General features: G+C 37.9%; 1 protein-coding gene across 1 annotated transcript in view; it reads left to right on the top strand.

Moving 5' to 3' along the window:
* The window catches only part of ZSWIM6 (zinc finger SWIM-type containing 6), a 111,965-nt gene that overhangs the window by 76,463 nt on the left and 12,851 nt on the right, over positions 1-22,651 (top strand). The window contains exons 5-10 of the mRNA XM_065739841.1: positions 9,581-9,760; positions 11,347-11,523; positions 11,833-11,979; positions 15,163-15,309; positions 17,457-17,717; positions 21,456-21,591. Coding sequence (XP_065595913.1) covers positions 9,581-9,760; positions 11,347-11,523; positions 11,833-11,979; positions 15,163-15,309; positions 17,457-17,717; positions 21,456-21,591 — 1,048 coding nt within the window. The remainder of the gene's footprint in view (positions 1-9,580; positions 9,761-11,346; positions 11,524-11,832; positions 11,980-15,162; positions 15,310-17,456; positions 17,718-21,455; positions 21,592-22,651) is intronic.

Raw genomic sequence — 22,651 nt, 5'->3', positions numbered from 1 at the left:
TCAGATCAAGCGGAAGTTCAGCTGATTTCCCCTATTGTATATCAAAGACCAGGTTGAGCTAGGTACTACTTATGGAACTCCAAAAGGTGTGGTTTTGGCAAGGTTCTGATTGCAGGCTGGGGTTATAAGCCTTCCTCATATATTTTTCAAGCCAGAAGAATGTAGATGTGACTTCAGTGGTGCACTGGTGAACATTTCCAACTTCTCATTGCAGTATGTGAATGCACTTTACAGATTTTAAAGCTCAGCTGGAATTCTTCATGTTGTAGCTGTTTAAATGGTGTTTTGTGTCAATAAGTAAATTTCATATGCAGATCATTAGGTATTTAACTCTCAGTGACTATGGTAGAAGACTTCAGTGTATCAGAATGATTAATTATTTGAAGCCCCTTGGCTTACCTTTTTTTAATTAAACTGCAGTGATAAAATAGAGGGATATGGAAATGCACAGTAAATATCCACTGATGCCTGTTGAATGGAGATCTCTGTTTTCAAGGAAAGGTCAGTTAACCTTCTTTGTATTCTGGAGGGAAAACTGGTCCATGCAGTCTTACTGTAGCAGCAATTCTTTAATATTCATCCATCAAAATTAAGTAAAAGTTGCTTGTGGTCTACAAAAGGGAGAATATTTCCTTAATAAAAGGGGAGAATTTGACTTTATGCCCCAGCACAGGGATTGTGAGGGCTGCAAGGCTCTACTTTTGCATTAATATTGAGCACTGCTAGATGCCAGACATAGAGAAGAGGCTGAGTTTTATTACCGAATGGGATCTGCAAGTTAATTGGTGTTTTCTGCTGGCTTCTGGCTGTGAAATGAAATTGGAAGCCCTTTAGCCACATGGATAATACCGAACCTGAATACAAATGTCACATGTCACCATCAGGGCCCACTGTGAAACAATAGTGTTCGCACTCCAACACTGCGCCATTACAGATCATTTAAAGATGAGGATTACATTTAAACTAAAAGCCCCATTTGCCTTTTACTGCAATTTAAATGTCCTCTTAGCAAAAGCTAAGTGACAAATTAAATGAAAAAAGTGCCCACATCTTTAAAGCTGTAATGCAAAACAACCTTTTATTGCTTCTCATGTGCCATGAATGAATCATTATACTTGACAATGCTAAACCAAGCCATAATTGGAGCAGCTACTGTTATCAAAGTGGGGCTGTGCTTGTGACAGCTTAATAAAGCTGAAACTGTTAAATTAAATCCCAGATGCTTAATCTGATGAAAGCAGTCAAGTAGAAGAATCTAAGACAAGTATCTGCTACTTGGTGGAGTGATGGAGCCCAACAGCTTGTCAACATGTAGATTACAGGATCAGTTTTTTTTTTTTTTTTTGTGAACTACCATTTTCAGTGTCTTTATATCACGTTGCCTGCCTTTACTGTGAATAAACTTCACATAATTTGCATGTTTCAAAACAAACATTTCTAGCAGACTACCTCCATTTTGATATTTAACAGTTTAAGGGGGGAGGGAAGCTGTTCAAAGATTATCTTTTTATGGAACAAAAGGATGGTGGCTTTGTCATAGGGAAGCTCCAGAGAACTCTTGCAGTTCAGGGCCATGAATAATTGTCAAACGCATTCTGGGTTCTTGTCCTGCTTATCTTGACCTCTGTTGGTTCCTGTACTTCACAAAATGGAAGAGAACTAAAATGGGATTCTGTATATCCAGCTGAGTGCTCTAGATACTTTAATGCTTTAGATTTGTTAGTTCTAAAGTTTCAGTGTTGGAACTTCTCACAATTTTGCCATGAGCTTCACTTGTGGCATAAAGCTTTCCTTGGTGACCATTTCATGACCCTTTCTGTTTGGCATACAAAGTGGATTGTTCTTGTAAAGATATTTCCTGACCAGAAAAACATCCTTGCCTTAGCAGTTCTAGTACTTTTCATTTTTCCAAATTTCTCTCTTAAAGTGCTGAAAGCTAATGTGAGCTGCCTCTTAAGTGCTGTGACATCCTGGTGATCTAATTTGAGTTGGTTTGTTAATACTTTGGCAATTTTCTGGATTAGTGAGACTAAAATTCACACTAGTGCATTTTCACACTAAAATTTAGAACTAAAATATCAATTTACAAGGTCACATCACCTAGAAAACTGCAATGTATTTCCTGAAGGATGATGCATAACATTTTAAAAGTAACACTTTGTTCTACATTTAAAACATAATTCTAGATGTTGAATATAGGAAAGAATCATTATAGATAAAATAAAAGAGACTTAATTACCACTTTGCCTGGAGCAGGCAAAAGATAAAGTTAAATAATGCTTTTTGATTTGAAAACCACTCTGAATTTTTCTGATTCAAGTTTATATTCTTCTCTGGATATAGTAGGTTAAATTCTTTCAACCCTAAGTGGACCTATTCTCTATCTATATTTCTATCTCAGGTATTCCTTCTGTTTGCAATTAAGAGAGACAAACTTGTACAAATGGGACATGCCAGCTGTTCTAAACTAATTATCTCTGTACTTAAGGGAGAGGGGAGAAAGGGACAAAAGCAGCTGGGATTGTTCCCAGTATGCCACTTGAGAAATTCTTTCTTGATGCTGGATTTGGTGGCTACTTCAGGACTTCCATAAAAGGAATCACTGAAATTACAAATTCATTACATATTTTGTGCTCTAACACCATTTTTTCTAAGCGACATACTTTGTGTATTCTTGGTGTAGTATTGACTATGCAGCAGAAATATAGACTTTTCCTTATATTTTCTGGTATTTCTGAAATGATACGGCAAGACTGTAAGTTTCAAATTTTAGTGTCCAGTATATATCAATATTTACACGATTTCTGCGTCTTTAGAAAATAAGGTAACCTCAAAATTTCTTAGTTTATGTAAATGAATTTCATGTATCACATTTTTGGCATTGAAGTGAAAGCTGCTGGAACACCTGTGTTTCAAAGGTCGTGGGATGCCCCATGCTTTGCTCAATTGCAAGGCTTCCAGGTCAAGTGATGTCATAGCTATTTGTGTCTGCATCTATATAGCGTCCCATAGGCTGTCCTTGCTTAACTGATAATTCTTTTCTTCCTGTCATTATTTTAGTCTTAGCTGCCGTGGTGTGACTGCTATACAGTTAGAAAATGTGTGCCTTCAGTTCATGCACTTTAAACTGCATTGTTCTTTGACAAAATAAGCTGTTAATATGTGTCACTGTATTGGAATGATTTATGCTATTGGAGGCACTAAATTAACAGTACTTCTGAGTTAACAGTGCTAGATAGTTTTGCTGCTCTAGGGCCTGAGTTACGGATGACAACTTAAAGAAATTGCTGTCATGGCTGTAGAGTGTCTCAGTTGTTGCTGTCACTTTCATTTCCTTGGTGAATGAAGCCAGGACACCATTTTACAGGGATGGGTTCTGTCCATCTCTTCTGAGGTGATTTCCTTCTTCCTTCGTTACCAATAGTAGAAGATTTGCATCTTTCATAATGGTGTTAAAAATGAGGGTGCGTGTGGCTGTAGTATACATGAAGCTGTATTACAGTAGGTGGGAACTGTTTTCTAAGACGGTATTTTTTCCTGTGCTAAAGCTACATTAACTGATTTGAGGAATAAAAGTAATCAAGTATGCAAGCATACTTGAAAGGTTTTATTTTTAATGCACATAAATTTTGGTTTTCCATGTAGTTGAGTTGGATGGAAAGTTCTTTTTTGCAGTAGAAATCAAATTTCTTCAAGTATCCACTTTAAAGTAATTTTTAATGTTTTTATTCTTAAGCTGTTGAACTGATTTACTCACAAATATTAATGTATATATATTAATATATATGTATATAGGAGTTGATACAAATGCACTGCTGCCATAAATGTGAAATAGTGACTTTCAAGATAAACATCAGAGTTGTACTATGATCTTTAATGTATATTAGCTTTTTTTCTCTCCCTCTCTTTATTTCTCATACCTCTATAGTAATAAGCATTTGTTTAATTTTCTGCTTCAACTTCTAGTAAATATGAGAGAAGGAAGTGACAGATTGAAGGAATCTTTACTGACTTCTCAGAGCTTTACTGAAGTCCAGCAATCTGACCATGTGATATTTTCCATTTTTCTTATGAATGGATACTAGGAAGATAACTGAAAAACTGGAAAGTCATTTAAAGTGAGAAATACAAAATCTTATCTTACCTTGTGTCTGTCAGAACAAGGTAAATGTAAATATTGGTAACTATAAAAAAAATTGCTAAGAACCTTTTCAAGAAGTTCATGAAATAGTCTAATTGTGTTATTTGTGCTATTTATTAGCAATATTTATTAGCAATACTTTTACCTTAAAATGATTGTTTGTGAGCAAGTGAATGTATTGCTTTGTGAATGTTAGAGAAGCTGATCACTGTAGGGGACTGTGAGTGGATAGAGGGGCACATAATGGACATGTGATGGATACCCAAACGCTTTCTTAAGGATATTGTACTGTCACGCAAGCTTCAGTTCTTTTATGTAACCCTTTGGACAAATTACTGGATATCTGTTACGGCAGTTTGAAACAAACGAAAAACAAAACAAAACTAAAAAGCATAGTCCAGAACAAAGGGCTCATGTGAGATGACAGATGTTTAGATTAGTTCATATTTGTGCTAGAAGTTGAAACGTAGGCATTCTGCAGGAGTTATTACTTGACAAACACAGACTAGATAATGTAGTTGATGATAGTTTAGAGTAAAACTTCAAAATGTAAATACGCATTTCAGCCAAATACATTGTGATTTTAACCCTGAAGCAGAGGAAAGCAGAGGGAAAGGAAAACTGTATTTTATTTTATTTTATTTTATTTTTCTCCCAGAGTTGCACCTACACTCTTTTTAATGCACTTTGGAGTTTAGTGTGCAGAATAGTGAAGTGATTCCCTCTTGTCATCAGTGCTGCAGGTAATCTATTGCATTAATCAGCCAGCTCGTGTGAAATGCAGGGGGAATGATTATACTATCATACACAATACAATCAGCATGAAGCACTTGTCAAGACCAATACATCAAAGTTTAATTCAGTAATAGAATGAATTAGAGCAAAATGAAACATTCTGTTCTCCAAGAAATACAGCACCCACAGCAAGTCTTTTTTTTTCTGAAGGCTGCATAGAGAGACCAGAGTGCATTAATGAATTGTTTTTATGAATAAAATTGTAACTCAGATGCAGGTGAACACTGTGAGTGCTTTTCCTTGGGATTCTTATCGAGGACACCACAGCTCTGAAAGTGCTTTGCCTATCTTCACTCTTCTATAAAAGCAACTGTTTAATTGGAGCGTTCTCTAATGGAACTCCTGATTATGCTTTGTTCTAATGGAGATCTCTTTGTGCCAGGAGGAGGGAGGTAGCTTTACCAGTCATTCTGACAGCACTTGTCCTTCTTGTTGAGAAGCAATAAATACCACGAGCTACCTTCTTTGAGGTTTCCAATTTGCTGTCCTCCTGAAAGTGCATATGTGTTTAAAAAGCAGATATAAAGCACTTTCAAATCCTTTGCTAGTAATTGTATTTTAAAGGGGTCATGGGCTTCGTCTGCTGTTTTTGTTTCTGTTCTGGCACTCCCAATGCTGGAAAATGATGTTTTTGTAACTGAACTGGTGAAATTTGAATAGGACAAGTGTGCAGCAAGACCTGAAGCTGAGCTGTAGGTTGCACAAAGTGAATGATCTTGATTGTCTTGCTTCGTTCCCTTTGAAATGATAAAATGCTACCAATTGGGAAACTTGTGGGTTTTCTGTTTTACAGAAATAGATGTACAGTAATAGAGAAAGCAGGGAAATTTTGAATTAGATCTGCATCTATTTTCTATACATTTTCTATTTACAAATGGATGTTTTGATCTTAAGTATATTGAGAGTATACATTAGTTTAACAACAGCTATGATAAGGTAGTATATTATTTCTGGGAAATACAGATCTCCTGGGAGGAGTGCAGTCATTCACACAAAATCATGTGCTGGATCTTCATTCATGCTTAGTGCCCTAGCCCCTCATAAAACTGATTTCACCACCGATCTCTGATTTATTGGGGTAATAGTAAAATATAATGGGATTTCTGAAAACTGAGCAGTGCTCTGTGTCAAAGGAGACTATATGTATGTCCCTCAAACTTCCTTTAACTTGATGAATACATGCTTATGTGTAATTATTACACCTGTTTTTAGATATTTTAACTCAGTACTTCTTGGTATTTTTCAATTTGCATGTTCAAATCCTGCTCAGTGTAGATGCTGTTCTTTCTCCCTCGTGAATTCAGTGGTTTGGGTGTTTATGGATATACCCAAAGTACTGATGTTTGCATACATGTAAAGGAAGGCATATGTTATGAAAAAAGCAGTAATATTACCTACATTTTTGTGATATGAGGCACACTAAAGATGAATGACAACCGTGTGATTCCGAAAAGAGGTCTGATTGATCTAACAGATTTGTTTGGCAAAGCTAGTGTTTTCCAGGTCAAGAGGATTATTGTTGAACCAAAATAGACAATTCCTTCCTGCAGTGTGACAGTTCTGTGATTCATTGCCATGTGAAATTAATACCAAATTGCACTCACAGCATGACTTATCTTCCAATTACCTATCGGAGAAAAATAAATTCTGCATAGTGATTTGTGATCATTTTCTACTGTACTACACGTTTGAAAGAGTTTCACGTTGGAAAGACATGGTCCATAATCTAGGAATCTGACATCAGGTTTACTCCTGAGATCTTGTGTGAAAAGGTGGGTGGTGCCTGGGGAAAGGGAAATGCCCTTTCCCCAAAAAAAAGAGAGTATTGTGTTTCTGTGAGAACGACAAAGTATGTAAACACAAATATGTTCTTGCTCTGTTATTCATTTAATGAGACATTTGTGCATATTGCAGGTGGCATTGGTGACATCTAGTCAAACAGATAAACTTGAGAATGCCAGGAATGTATTTTCGGGAAACTGACAGTTTCCTAGCATGGGACTCATTGGGCAGAAAAACAGATTTCTTGTTTGAGGCCAGTGTAAGCCTATGGGTCAGTGACCAGCTCTGGGTGGGGGGCTCCAACTGAGCAGCAGCAGAGCAAAATGGAAAAAATGTCCTCCAGGTTTCTTCCAGGTGGTGTGAGATAAAATCTGTGCAGGAGTGAATGTTTTCCACAAACTTCCCAGTGCTAGAAAGCAGGACAAGAGCCAGTGAATGGAAGAAGCCAGGATGTCAGTATAGAAGGGAAGACACTAAGGGAAAAGGATGAGGAAGAAATGAGAGTGCAGACAAGCATGCACACACATTGGGGGGAAGAAAAAAAGAAGGAAAATAACCAAAATTGCCAGAAGCCCCAGTAGGCTGAAGACTGTAGGGTCACTGGCATTGTACTTCTGTCTCCCAGATGGTGGGCTTTGTAGCACCATAGGAGTTGAGTGCCAGGCGCTTTCTGTTTCTTTCTCTTCTCAAGGTAGTTTGTCACATGCTCCCTGTGGTGCACGATGGGGCAGCCTGCAGGGCTGTGCCAGGACTGTGGCCAGCCCAGATGCACACACAGCTTATGCTCGTGTCAGTGGGAGTGTGAAGTTGAGCTCTACTGAAAGCTGGAGTGCCCTGTGTGCAGTTTATTAGAAGTACACTTTTCCTTGTGCTTTATTTGCATAAAAATAGGCTGGGTTTGTTAGATGGGCTGCTGATGGTGTAGTTAATGCTCAAAGTAATTTCCTTCTTTAAATGAAATATGCTTTTAGAGGGTTTTGGTATTTTTGGTTGTCTCTTCCCTTTCCTGTCCATGAAGTGGAGCTTCTGGAGAATGCAAGTTAATTTCTTTGCCTCTTCTGGTGCTCAAGATACAGAAAAGTAAAAGGCTACTCATTTTGTAGCGGTGTTGTTTAATCAGTAGTGTGTATGCTGCCTGACTGAGTGGTTGAAATGCTTCCCAAATTCAGTTACAATACTTTTCTTTTGCTTTAGTCTGAAAACACTGGGAGTCTGGCTGCAAAGTATTAAATGTGTGTGGGTTTGTTTTCTTTTGTTTGGCTCGGTTTTTTTGCAAGGTTACTGAGAGATTCCGTGTCCCCTCTGTGCCCTTCATGTTGAAAATAAAAAAGAAAATAAGCCCAAGTTAACTGTTCTTTAAGGCTTTCCAATATGCCCATGCCCATCTTTTGTTTTGCAGAGTAGAAGACATATATACTTATGTATGGGGCAGTGCTGATTGCGCATTGATGCTTTATGAATCAAGTGAAGCTTGTTCAAGAGGGATTCTAAAGCAAAGTCATATGATTTCGCTTTAAAAGATTTTAAAAACACTTCTTTGAGAGATTTCAGACACCTAAAAACTGAAGCAGGAAAAACACAAATTTGATGTTACTGTATTTAACGTTGGGCAGCTATAATCTGTATTAGTGAGGTATCTCTTCTAAATTCTGCATAGTACCACATTTTATTTTGTTGACATTCAGATTTCTCTGCTATTAGTTCCCAGTCCTTGGTAGTCAGAGTATTTGGGGAATTATAACCTTAAGGATTAGGCTCTATTTCCACTGGCTCCTGTATTGTGGCATACCAACATGCTGAGCTACTCTAAGAATGAATGTAACGCAATGGCCCATTCTCTGAGTGTCCATTTTGCATTCTTAGCAAAAGAGTGCATGACTGTAAAAATCTTATTATCCTGGAAGAACCAGCTGCATTGTTTTGTTCAGTCTTTCATTAAGATTGCATAGTTTGGGCGTTCTCTAAATCTCTTAAAGTGTATAAGGCATGTTTTTAATAAGCAAGTGAACTGCTGCTAAATAGCACTTTCTGATGTTTTCATGCTTCTGTTGAAGTTCACGCTGATGGAGAGACAGCTAACTTAGAGAAAAATCTTTTCATTTAAAAATTGTTACTAGAGGCCTTGATGTGTTTATGCTAGACCTGTCAGTGAGAGGCAGGGAGCAGGTTCTAAAGTGATAGTGTATGCAAAATGTCAGCACAAATTAGCTTTCTGTTAGAGCTCCATGAGGAGAGAAAGTAAAACAAATTTTATAGTGTAACCAAATTACAGGAGTTATTGCAGCAAAAAAGTGTCTTTGTTCCTATTGCAATTCATGAAACATTACCAGATCTCTGAGATGGAAATGTTTGGAAAATGCATGATATGTTCAGCACTGCTTCTGCTGGGAAGTATGTGTTCACAAAATAGGTGTTTTACTTATAAGCATTCTTGGTTCCCATAATCTGAAGTTGGAAGATTTTGTTTGTAGAAAACAGCATTTACTTCTGATACAAAAAAAAAAAAAAAAAAAAAGGAAAAACTTGTGTAACGTCCTGCTGTAACTTTCTGAATTCTTGTTTTCTTTTGATTGATACTGCTGTCTGACAACCCGTACATTGTGAACTCTAGATTTTCTAATACAAAAGACATGCTAACTGTCTTTTAATAGAGAAGTTTGGCTTGGAACAGTCTTATAACAGCTGAGGTGGGTCAGGTTCTGAGTCAGGAATTCAGCCTGCCTGATAATAGGCATAGCTGGGAAGTAAGCAGTATAGCCTTTGAGGGGAGATTAAAATTATTACAGTGTAGAAGTTTGCAATTAGACAATGGCTGCTGCATTTTTAATAGAAAACATAATTTAGCAATTTTTTTAAAATCAGGTGCTCTGTGGATGTGTATAGTCTTAAATCCCCACTGCAAGTTGGAGCAGAAGGCCAGTTGGCTAAAACAGCTGAAAAAATGGAACAGTGTGGATGTTTGTCCCTGGGAAGATGGAAACCATGGAAACGAGCTGCCCAATTTAACCAATGCTTTGCCTCAGGGTGCAAATGCTAACCAAGGTGAGCCTAAACATATGCACTGACTGCAACATATAATATAACCTCTATCTTATGTACTCTAGCCTTGCAGAATTCAGCACTCTTTCCTGGGACAAGTAACTTTCTTGTTAAGAATTGACCAGCCAAATTTATTTTCATTAATACTGTCCTTGCAGAAAGGTTAAATAGTTTTTTGTTTGTTTGTTTGTTTGTTTGTTTTGTGCTGGCGCTGCAACATTTTCAAAGCAAGTACTTGTGTTTAGTTAGGTCTTCTAACTTTTCACTTGGTCCTTTTAAATAGTTGTTGCATGAAAATTGGATGTCCTTGAAGTAAGTCATGTAAAAGCCTGTTGTTTCTTTGCTTGACTACAGTCTTGTATCCCTTCCAGTGTTGGGGTTTTTGTTTGCAGTTACAAAGCCTTTGATACCTATTTAAAGAGAGATCTGTTACAGCTGCATTAAACTGAGTGTGTGAGAAAGTAAAGCTGTTACTTGCGGAATGTGCTCTTGTTGTGCAGTCTGCATTTGCCAGGTTTGGGGTAGAGGTGCAGATGCAGCACTCTGACTTCTTGGAGGAGGTGTCTTTTCTTACTCAATGTCATGCTTAGTAATTGAAAATGTGATTATTAAATCTGACAGAAGCCTTGTCCAGTCCTCTTCAATCAAGATTATTACTCTGGCTAATAAGTGGTGAAAATGCAAGATTTCCCTGGGAGTGGGGTGGAAAACCTCGTAATCCTCAAACTGCTCAGTATTTTGATACATACTTCATATAATTATGATGAAATTGAAATTAGTTAGTTGTGGGAGGTGGCAGATTTGGCTTTAGATGGGTTTTTCCTTGTTTTTTTTCTTGGAAGAAAATAGTTTATACTTAGTTCCTGTATAAATCTTACAGCTAGCTTGGACCAGAAGTTCATTCAGCATAAAACTCCCTGCAGAGATTGGTTTTGCTTACTGAATCTGTTGATGTTCTGTCCAGCCTGAGCAGACTAGTAGCAACTAAAGCATGGCATCTCACATATACACAGACAGAGCTGTGCTGGCAACACTTTACCCATTGGAAGATACCCAGTAAGGGTTATGTCAGTCTCTTGCCCTCAGTACCTAGTTTTATCTACAGTATTTGTATATGTTTATGAGGAAAAAATTAAACAAGTGCTCAGTGTTAATGTCACTTTCAGAGGAGAACAACTGGAAGTCCTTCATGTGCTGTTCATCCATGCCTCATCCTAGCAGCTCTGGGCCTGAGAGTGGGAAAAGCTGTTGAACGTCTGAGTAGCTGTGCTGTATACTTTTCTAGCCTGTTTTCAGGAGAGCTGTCAAATGTTTTTCATCTTCAGCTGTTCCCTTTGCAAAGCCCTGTTTAGCAGAAGTCTTGCTGTTCCATAGTTCTCTTCTGAAATGTGAATAGTGCCGTCTTGGTCTGACCTGCTTGTTAGTAGGATGTGAAATGTCATCTGCAGTTTGCTCCTTGCAGAGGGGCAAGACAGGCTGCTGTCAGCTGGGGGTTGTGAATAGGCAGAAGACAAGAATGCTGTGAATGACTTATTCACATATGAATGAGTAAAAGCTGATGCAGCTTTCTGAACTTGTGAAAATGACAGATTCATCGAACAGGCCCCATCGGACGGTGTTCACTCGAGCCATTGAGGCGTGCGATCTTCACTGGCAGGACAGCCACTTACAGCACATTATCAGCAGTGACCTGTACACCAACTACTGTTACCATGACGACTCTGAAAACTCGCTCTTTGACTCTCACGGGTGGCCCCTCTGGCATGGTAAGTGGCTCAACCGGAAAGACGTTTACATGACTTGGCGCTTTGTTTAGTTTCTATGGCATTATTTTGGAGGGGTGGTGGAGAGATGAATGAAAAGCCTGGAAAAAAGAACAGAGGCTCCCTTGAAACACTGGTCTCAGAAGTAGTCCTTTAGGTCTCTTTTGCATAGTTAAAACAAAACAAAACAAAAACAAACAAAAATACCCCAAAAAACAAACAAACCAAAAAGCCCTTTGGAGTTAACCTAGCAGAACAGGGCATTGCAGACATGGAAGCATTGCTATTCCTCAATTATTTTCTCCATTTTAGAACATGTTCCTACAGCCTGTGCAAGGGTGGATGCATTACGATCTCATGGATACCCAAGAGAAGCACTGAGGCTAGCAATAGCTATTGTTAATACACTAAGAAGGCAGCAGCAGAAACAAATGGAAGTGTTCCGGGCTCAGAAGAAAGGTAATTGCGGGAAAGAGAGAATGGCAGAGGATGCAATGAGGTGACAGTAACACTGGACTAGAACTTTGCATGAGAAAACTGTTTGTGAAGCTATAATGCTTAAACTGTGTGTTACAGATTATCATGGTGGTAGTATAACATTCGGGATATAGAGGGCTTTCTTTGCAAGTTCTGTAGGGCAAGCACTTGGTTCTTCCTTCCACAGTATGTCTGATGTGACTGGGTCTTTATCTCAATCAGGGGTTTTGATCACATGCTGTAAATTCTGTGTAACTTTCAGCCTTTTGAACAGAGCTTTGTATTTGACATGTTGGGTGTTGTAAATTTTTTATTCCTCTGACATATAATTTAGCCAAACTGTGTATTTCTGAGGGGAAAGCCTAAATTTACATTGAGGGGTATACCAAAGCAATGCCTGAATTACAGAAATTCATCAAATTTAGCCATTTCTTCCATGAATCTCTTAACACCTTAAAGTTTAGTGTTTCTAAATGAAATTGGACCAACGTCAATGGAAATGAGGTTTTGAAACCCTGTTTTTATATGGTATTCCAATGGATCATTGTCCCTATATTGGTCGTTTTTCATTGATACAATTTCTGTTCCATGTGATCTTCGCTATCCAAAATAGTTTTCCTCCAAAACATTGATGATTACTACATAAACACCTTACTTCAGCCTTAGATCTTAATTGGATGCATTCTAATTAAAATTACCATTGTGAAGTCGCACGTATATCTTTCATTGTATATGCAGGTGTTTTTCCAGAAATGAGCAGTTAAAAATGTAAATGATGAAAGTGTAGTTACCCAACTAAAAAATTAAGGTTGGTAGTTCTTATGTGCCTCCTATTTCTTCACAGTGCCCGAGCTAGAAGTTTTATACACTGTTGTGGATCCTAGATCTGAACAAAACTTAAGAGCATCTTATGTTATTACTTAGGACAATTTTTCAAAGTGATTTCTATCATGTAATACATCTTTCCATAAAATCTATTCCTTTAAGAACTTTGCATCTTTTCTAGCCTCTCAGGCTGGGGGGAAAAGCAAGAAGGGGGTTGTGTATGCGTGTACATACCACTGAGGTGTGAAGGGTCTGCTGATAGTGTGCTGGTCCTAGTACTGCTCTTTTCTCATTGCCAGTTGCTAGTGGAGTACGTAGACATTCAGTACTCCTGTTAAGTTCCTTTTCTCTGCGAGCAGTGTCAGCTAGAATTATGCTATTATAAATAAAAGATGGATTGTATGAAATGCAGTCCATCATATTCTGAATCAAAGAAATTTGTCATTTCTGTGTTGTCACTCACTGCATTTGTACTTTTTCTTCATACATTTGTAATTTGGATTTTTTTTTAATGCTGCAATATGTGCTGGTCGCCCATATAAGTAGATGAATTCTGTAGCCGTAGCTGTAGGTTTCAGTTCAGCAAACACCACACGCTTCTACTCGGCTTTTATTCATGTGACTGATCTGATGTGCATGGAACCACTTGTATGGGCTAAAGTTAAATTTCTGTGTGACTGCGGGACTAATGCCTTTGTTTGAAGTGACACAAGTGAATCTCATAAGTAGCCACGATAGATGAGATGAAATGTGAGTCAGTAAGAAGTCAGTGTGGTTAATCCTAGTAAGTAATACTACTAACTTCTGCATGTCACCTGTAGTGCATTCTGTTTGTTAGTAGACAATAGCTTATCTGTTTGGTTTCTGTATTACATATCAGTTGATTCTTAAACAGTCAAGCAATCAAAACCCAACCTCATCCTCCTGAACAGTCAGTTCAACAGAGTAGATGTGTTTCATTTTGTAGCCCTACACATTTAAATAGGTAAGAAGCAGACTTTCTAGTGTTTTAAAGCTTTGCTATTGCACATGAGGATACTAAAGAAAGTTGGCATTTCATGACTGAGAGCAAGCAGAGGCAGCTGCAGGTTAGTGTGCAGTAGGAAGAGAAGCAGAGCACCCCTAACACCTTATACACAATTTTTAAACGATAGAACAATTAAGGTTGGAAAAGAGCACAAAGTTTATCTGGTCTGTCATCCCATCACCACTGTGACAACTAAGCCATCTCGCATTAACACATCTACATGTTTCTTGAATGCCTCCAGGGATGGTGATCCCACCACCTCCCTGGGCAGCCCCTTCCAGTGCCTCATCCCTTTTTCAGAGAAGTTTTTCCCATTTTTCATCCTGAACCTCTCCTGGTGCAACTTGAGTTGTCCACCTCACCACAGTCCCCTTCAGGTGGTTACAGAGAGCAATAAGGTCTCCCCTGAGCCTCCTCTTCTCCAAACTAAACAATTCCATTTCTCTCAGTTGCTCTCCTTAAGGCTTGTGCTCCAGACCCCTAAGAAGCATCAGTGCCCTTCTCTGGATGCACTCCAGGGTGTTTCTTGTAACAGGTGGCCCAAAACCGAAAAAAGTACTGGAGATACAGCTTCACCAGGGCTGAGTACTTCTTTCCATTCATAGTGCTAAAGGATTTTTCATGTTCCATCTGATGGGTGACACCTACAAAACAAAGTGTTCAAAAGTGTGTTTATATAAAATTTTAGAATGCTAAAATTCACTTGTTTAAAAGGCAGTTTTTTCTTGTATATCTCATTTGAGCTTTTCATTCTTTTTTTTTTTTTTTGAAAGGAGCTATAATGCTGATCTTATTACTTCACTAAATGTTTAGATTAATCTCATATTAATCTCAAAATCTCATAATCTCAGATTTTGTTTATGTAAATGAAACATATTTTACACTCTTTTCATTTAAATCAGCATCATCAGGCTCACTTAAGATGTGAAAAATGGTTCTACATCTTTTGAACTGGGAAACAGGTGTGAATATTTTCAAAAAAATATCTTTGCTGTAATTATCAGCAGACATGTTCAGAAGACTTCCTGCTATATAGTAAAATTTCAATAAGTGATGCAGTTGAAGTTGTTGACCCATAATGCACTTTTTTAGTGCTCAGTGAGTGTTTGTCCTTTATTCTTTTTCTTTTTTTCCTCTAAAACACATGTGTGAAGAGCAGTTTGTCCTGGAAGTTACTGTTTCTTCTTTCTTAACAGAGACTACTGTTAGGACTTTGTACTGAAAGCATTTTAATCAATTTTACTTCTATAATTGTTTCAAGCAGCTAATATGCTGTTTCCTTCTTTTCTCCCGCATTTTTTTTTCTGACACAGAACTTCTCCACAAAGGAGTAACCTCAGTAACGAATCTTGAAGGTTGGGTGGGTCATCCTTTGGATCCAGTTGGCACTCTCTTCAGTAGCCTGATGGAAGCCTGCAGGGTGGATGATGAGAGCTTCCATGGATTCTCAGACTTCATGGGTAAGGGTATGCAAAGGAATATGTTTATTCTACGTGTTTTCAGTACCCAGAGGTATTTTTCTACCTTTCTGTTCTGAATTAATGTAGTGTGAGAACTCACATTTACATTCTCTAAGAAAGTGTGTGGAAGAGAAAATATTGAAAGTGGAATTTCGTTCTAAGCTGTATGAAAACACAAGATTATCAGTTGTTCATTCTTTAAAATTCTGTATTTCACTTAAAGTGAAAGCAAATGCATTCTTACAGCAGCAGCATCTCCTCATACAATCCTCTGTGTTTTTTTGGAGACAATGTAGAAGATCAAAAAGTCAGAGAATTGTTGAAAATGAAAAGCAGATCTACAGCAGGTTTTCTTAGGACTATGTCCAGATGGATTTTGAGGATCCCCAAGAATGAAGGCTTTGTAACTTTGGGCAATCTCTTCCAGTGTTCCACCAATCTTACAGTAAAAAGAAACTATTTTATTATGCTCAAAGAGAACCTTATGTTTCATTTTGTTCTCGTTGCCTCTTGTCCTGTCATGACCTGTCACTGAGAAGAATCTGTCATTTGTATGTTCTGCTACTGGATGTTTTTATGAGATCCTCCTGAGCCTTTTATATTTCAGGCTGAACAGTACCAGCTATCTCAGTCTCTCTTCACATGAGAGAAGCTCCAGGACCTTGATCACCTTTGTGGCCTCTCAATGGATTTGCTCCAGTATGGCCGTATATACTTCCAGCTCAGGACAGGACATAACTTAACTTGCCTCTCATCAGTGCTGAGTAGAGGGGAAGGAACAACTCCTTGACCTGCTGGCAGCATTCTCCTAATGCAGTACAGGATGTCATTGGATCTCTTAGCTACATATCTGCATAATTCTTCAAATAGATAGCAAAACAATCAAAGTGGTCTACAAAGAATATCAATTGGAAAGTAGTGTTTCAGAATTCATGCATGTTTTTGATCAGGTTGTGTATGCCTGTTTCAAGTTCAGTATTTGCTTATAAGGAGCTTAAATGAATGCACTCCTTATTCTCAGTCTATTTCCACCTCTGCAGTAGTTTCTGTATGAATAGAATTTGGAATCATCCTTCTTAAAACTCTTATATATGCATATCCCCAATACTCTTGAGGCTTTGCCTCAAAACACATTCAATTAGATTTTTTTTTCAGTAAACTTATAATCCCTTATCCACCTATTTCAGAAGAACTTTTAATTAGAAGAAATTAGAAACCAAATTCTTTGCGATTAAAAAAAATGCAAAAACTAAAAAGAAAGAAAGAAAAACCCAAGCAACCCATAACAAAGCAAAACAAAAAAACAACAAATGCATGACTCAGGAAATGGAAACTGTGTATAAAAGTAACTTCCCTTACACAGTATGTTTGCGTTGTGGATTCTTGTATGCTGCAGTTGCCTGTTTCCTGACATCTGTTACCATAGGTTTTTCTTCCCCAATTGGACTGTAAACTGCTAAAGGTTGGAATAGTGCTTTGTCAACTTTGAAGAGCCAAATGAATTGGTAGTACTTCTTAGTGCTATTTATGTCTTCGTCTCTTTGGAATTTACAAGTACTCTTTACTGAAAGTAAGAACAATGCCAGTGGAGTTCAGAGACGCTATACGTGTTTATCATAAATACAACTGTCACACATAATAAAAATTCCTGAAGAACTCTAGCAGTAAATGCTTTGGAAGAGCTATTAGGACTGCTGTATTTTCTGAGTCTTAATAATTTCTTCTGAAATATATTCTGAGGTATTAATGTGTTCCCTGTGCACTCATACAGCACTGAGGCTTTAAGGAGATACAGAAATAGGTGAGGGAAAAAAAAGAAACCTGCAAAAACTTGAGATTTGTCTTCTAATTTTGGTCTTGTTAGCACAGAGCTGTAGGAAAAACTGCCTTCCTCTAAATAGTGCAACTTAAAGACAAACTTCTTTTTACTTGGGTGATTATTTTAAAATTTCTAATCGTTTTGTTTATTTCTCCCTCATGAAAATGGATTGGGTAGTTTACATTTGATCTTGTGATAAAGCCAGTAATTTAAATCATTTTAAACAAATGAATACTGACAGAGGGAGCATTTGTAAATGTGACATTATAAGCAGATTACGGATTAGAATGGCTTACTGATGTGTTGTTCTTTGTGTTGCCCTTTACAGAGAACATGGGGCAATGCAAATCTCTGGAGTACCAGCACCTGCCTGCACACAAGTTCTTAGAAGAAGGGGAATCGTATTTAACACTGGCTGTGGAAGTAGCATTGATAGGGCTGGGCCAGCAACGAGTAATGCCAGATGGCTTGTATGCACAAGAGAAGGTTTGTCGAAATGAGGAGCAACTCATTTCTAAGCTACAGGAAATTGAATTGGATGATACACTGGTGAAGATTTTTCGAAAACAAGCAGTCTTCCTATTAGAAGGTAGCTCAATATAGATGCTAACTGCTTCTCTAAACTGTCTTCACTTACAGAAGCACACAAAACTAGTATTTCTGTGGAAACTGATCTTACCTACCTAAGTTGTTGTTTCATGTAGAACTCCAGTAAAATTTTGTTTACAATCTCTTATAAAAATCAAACATACACCACGTAATGCAATAACTGTAGATATAAGGCATTTACTGACATATGATGAGCCTTTCATTTCAATTTTTATTGTATTGTGTTCTTCAGATTTATTTGTTGCATGTCATAATCTCAGTAGCCTTATTATAGAGCTCAGGCTTCCAATTAGATGTTATAGAAATCAGATATCAGCAACTTTCAGGTAGCAGAATTCTAAACATCGCTTGTTTCTTGCGAAAGAACTGTCAGCTTTGTAAATGCAAGAAGATATTTCTTTTTCTTTTCCATGTAAAGAGTTTAGAAATGCTGGGATATAAGTAGAACATTTTACTTGTAATCTCTAAGAAAATTATTTCCCTCTGAAATCTGAATCATCTATGCAAATTATGATACATGGTTAAATATTGAGGCTTAAGGACTGATCTTGTGACTGAACTGTGATCAAGGCAGTTTTCTGCCTGGGAGTCATTGTGGTGGATTGCAATAAGATATGTGGTAAAAGAGAGCATGCCTTTGGTTTAACTTTTAAAAAGGGTTAACACACATCATTTTAACACCACATTCAGAAAGTAGCCTTGTGGATTCTGAAGTTATCTTTCTAGCTTTTGTTTTTTTAAATGAGAGAAAAAGCTTTATAGGAACTTATTAGGTGAAGGCATGGTCCATGTTTTGAATACCTATTCCAGTGAAGGTGAGGAGTACAATATTGCTCTAGCTGAGTTGTGAAGACTGTTACACAGCAGTCAGGTTTTTGCTTTCTTCATGAGACATTTTTAGAAAAAAAAAATGCATTTAATGGAAGAGATGCAGTATGCCCAGGTCCTTAAAGACTTTGTTGCCTACTGATGGTGCCATTTGAAACTGCAGAGAATCTGCACCATATGGAGAGTTTCCATTATGAAGTTACTACTGCTGCTTTATGGCCTTTGGACAAGAAAAGCTTCTCACTGGATCCAGCTATTAAAAACTGCCAGGCGAGATCTTATGGATTGTAAAATCCATTTTCTGCATCTCTTAACTGTTATGGATGCTTCATGAAGAAAAGGCAGGGTTTCTCTGAAGTGTTCCCTTGTTTACTACTACTTCTTAGATCACTGATGTTTTGTTTTCTTGGAGCTGTAAACAAGTGGCTATAGCAAGAAATCTGCTAAAATAGCTACCTGGGAAATTGTGATGGGCAGTGTGCAAAGAGGGTCTTGCATTACTGTTTGCTTAGACATCTAACTTTTCTGCATTTGCATCAGTTTACACCAGATTAGACAGAAACTGTCGGCTTGCATGGAGGAAATAGTGCACAGTGATTGAAGATCTTAATCATATCAGTTGTGTTTTTATAGTTTAAGTCTTGTAGATACAATAAAGAAAGCTTAATCCAATATTAAGCTGATTTCTATGCTGTTAATGCCAATTAATGCATGTATGTAGCTATTGCTTGCATGAGAAAGTAGAATGTTAAAACTGTCTGCAAGTAATGTTTTAATTTTTTGCTTGACTACTAAGTTAATGGCAGAATATATTTTCAAATAAATATTTCATCATGTGTTCTCATGAGCTGAGTTTCTGACTGTACTACCAATTGACAAGGATATGAAACAGCTTCTTTCATTGAAGCTGTGCTATGTATTTTTTAATGGATTTCACCTTCATTTAAATGATGATACAAGACACTTTGTCACCACTTAATCTTCACTGACATTTCCTTTGTAATCAGCTCCAGTCTTTAAAAATGCCCACCTATGGAGCTCAGATTTTTTTTTCAACTCCAGATGACTTTTTAAGCTTAGTGCTGTGTTAAAGAAACAGTCTGAAAAACATTGTTGAATTGGATGTGCTGGTTCATGTTGTTACCAACTCTGTTTCATGGAGTTCATCCTCTTCCACAGAAGAAATGGCTGCTTAAATTGTGCAAGTACATCCTCATCTGTAGGGCCAGCTATTTTGAACTGATGCTGGAAACAGTTTAAGTGACGTGTGCTTCTGCAGTGAATTGTGCTCATCCAGTCCTTGTCCGTCCAACTGTGGTGTATTAAAATCTATAGTAGAGGAGGAAGTAAAATCCTCTTCTTTCTCAGTAACTTCTAGGACTGCTGCTGACTATCTAAGCAGTAATCATCCAATAGTAGTTAATGTGCGATTCTTGTTCTGCATCTTGCAAGATCTTACGCTAGCTGCTGAAGCCAAAAACTGCTTGACAGCGTTCATCTTAACAGGAGTAGCAGCCTCGTGTGATTGCAGGAAAAATGTAAAAATGGTATTCATAGTCACTGTTAACCTTCAGAATGCATCAAAGAAATAATAACATTTAATTTTTCTTTTATTTTCGCTGTTAGTCCTGACACTGTTCTTATGAAGTACTGCACTGACTACACTGAGTATGTGCAAAATCCGCTGTCTCAGCAGTGGGGGTAGTTTGTAATGTAGCAAATGTAATTTTTGAGATCACATGGCTGTAACAGACTAGCGAAACAAGGTTTTGTCACAACATCTGGCCTTGTTTTCTCTGGAGACAGAATCTAGACCAAAGGGTAGTTTACATGTCTTATGTCAAACGAGATTAATAGGGACCAGGAACTGTAGTAATTGGCCATGTAACTTCAACTGAAGATGTGCACCTCTTCGCTGAACCCACACTTTTCTTGGATGGATTTTTGGGAAAGAAATCACACCCTGCGAGTGCATGTATAAGGATTCATGTGCACAATCTAAGAACGTGGAGGCAAAGCTGTATGTAACACATTCTGCTTTTGCATACCGTAAACTTGTTAAATGAGCCCCATGATGCTCTGGGACTGTTATTTGTGTGCGGTCTGGTAATGTCCCTAGTACTATTCAATTTGCAGGATTGTCTCATTGTCTCAAAGAATGTATGATATGGAATAGGTTCGTAATATACTGTACCGAGATCACTCCAAAAATAATTCCTCCTGTTTATATATGTAGAAACTACATCAGATACAAAGAGCACAATGACACTGTTTGATAAAGCTACAGAGCACAAATTTTCAACACAATCACCACTAGCTATGCATTTTCACCAGTGATGAACGAGAGCCTGCTTGCCATGCTTGTAAACATGTGCACTGGAGGTGAACCACTGTTAATATGACTCTCTGCTGAAACACCACACACTGCCCCACTGTGCTCACATCCACTGTTCAGCTGCCATAAATGTTCAGCAAGCACTGATAAATTGCAGTGGGTGCTATTTTCTCTTCATGGAGGAATTCAGTGGTACGCCTTGCTTCATACACACTTCCATGTCAGATGCCATTTGTCAGAGTGCCCCTCTGCTGCCATCTGCCGCATGCCAACAAAATGCGATGGGCTACTGGTGATAAGATTCAACCTTTACTGCCATACCACCAACATCTGCCTCTGACATCAGCTAACATCATAAAACAGGAGGCATTACTTTCAGAGCAGTTCTCATGTATCTGTGATACATGTATGATATGATTCACAAAAAATAATCAATGCAGTTTTACCTTTAGCACAGCAGACACTGAATACTAATTATAGAGAGTGTTTTTAAAGGTGTGGAAGTTGGGTTTTAGCAGTCTGTAAAGATGAACATTCTTTTTCTTTTTCCTGCAGCTGGACCATATAGTGGATTAGGGGAAATCGTTCATCGAGAGAGTGTTCCAATGCACACATTTGCCAAGTATCTCTTCACCTCTCTCCTACCTCATGATGCTGAATTGGCATACAAAACTGCACTGAGAGCCATGCGGTATGTATTCTCAAGTGACCTAGAAAGACCACAAGTAGCAGTTGGGAAAAGAGGGGAAAGCTTGGTAAGCAAGACCTCAGCATTACTCCCTTTAAGGAAAAATTACTTTGGTTCTGTCATCTGTAAAACCAAGTGATATCTGTATTAAATATGGCGTAACAATTTCTAAATGTACAATTAGTGTTTACCTACAACTGTATAACAGCATTCTGTTAAAACTACTTCGTTCTGGCATCCCTGTTAGTATGTGTGGTTTTGTGTTTAACAGTGGCACGTGTGTTCTCATCCAGCTGTTTTTATGTGGTGGTAGTGGTGTGAGGAAAGAGACGTCAAACCAGCAGTCTCAGTATCATCTCCTGCTTAGCCTCTAGCCTTAGTTCTGTAGGACTGTTTGTTCTGCTAGCTGTCTTTATAAATTAGCAGTCAGTAGTAGATTTGAAACCATATGGTGTTGTCTGAGACAGTACTTCTTTTCTTGTGCTTCATAGCTAAGCTGTCTTGCACACATTTGTGAGTGAACACTGGAATTTAAAAGGGGTGTGTTTTATATGACAACAAAATATGTGACTCCTATCCCATTCGTCTTCAGTTATTGTGAGAAAGATATTTCTCAGGGAGCTCTCAGTGTGTGTTGGCTTGATCTCCAGGCAGGCCAGATATTTAACAGTGGCTAAGAAGAGCCTTCTGAAGGAAATTTCAAGGGTCTAAATGATTAGTAATGAATCTGTTGTCTTCCTACATTGCAGGGAAAAAGTTCGTCCCCTCTGGATTGCCTGTTTGCTGTCAGTAACTTGTATTAAATGATGATTGCCAGTTGTGGCAATTCTTTGTCTACTAGGAGCAATCAAATCTCTGTTTAAACACATGCATGTTTGGTGTTCATGGTCACTGTTATCAAGAATGATTGTGCAGTGACTGTAGGATACACTACCCACATTAGTAGTATTTGTCTTCATCAGGCAGACTGTGTTAGTGCTTTGGATATGTTTATTTTTTTCTGGAGTTTCTGCAGAGTGCTAAACAAGGAGAAAACAGATGTGTAATCAGAAAACTAAACAAG

Source organism: Cyrtonyx montezumae, unplaced genomic scaffold, assembly GCF_038088225.1.
Source record: "Cyrtonyx montezumae isolate F1298 unplaced genomic scaffold, pur_monq_1.0 scaffold_25, whole genome shotgun sequence".
In the NCBI taxonomy this organism is placed as follows: domain Eukaryota; kingdom Metazoa; phylum Chordata; class Aves; order Galliformes; family Odontophoridae; genus Cyrtonyx; species Cyrtonyx montezumae.
Note: the sequence above shows the minus strand (reverse complement) of the source record. Positions and strands in the feature narration are given on the sequence as shown.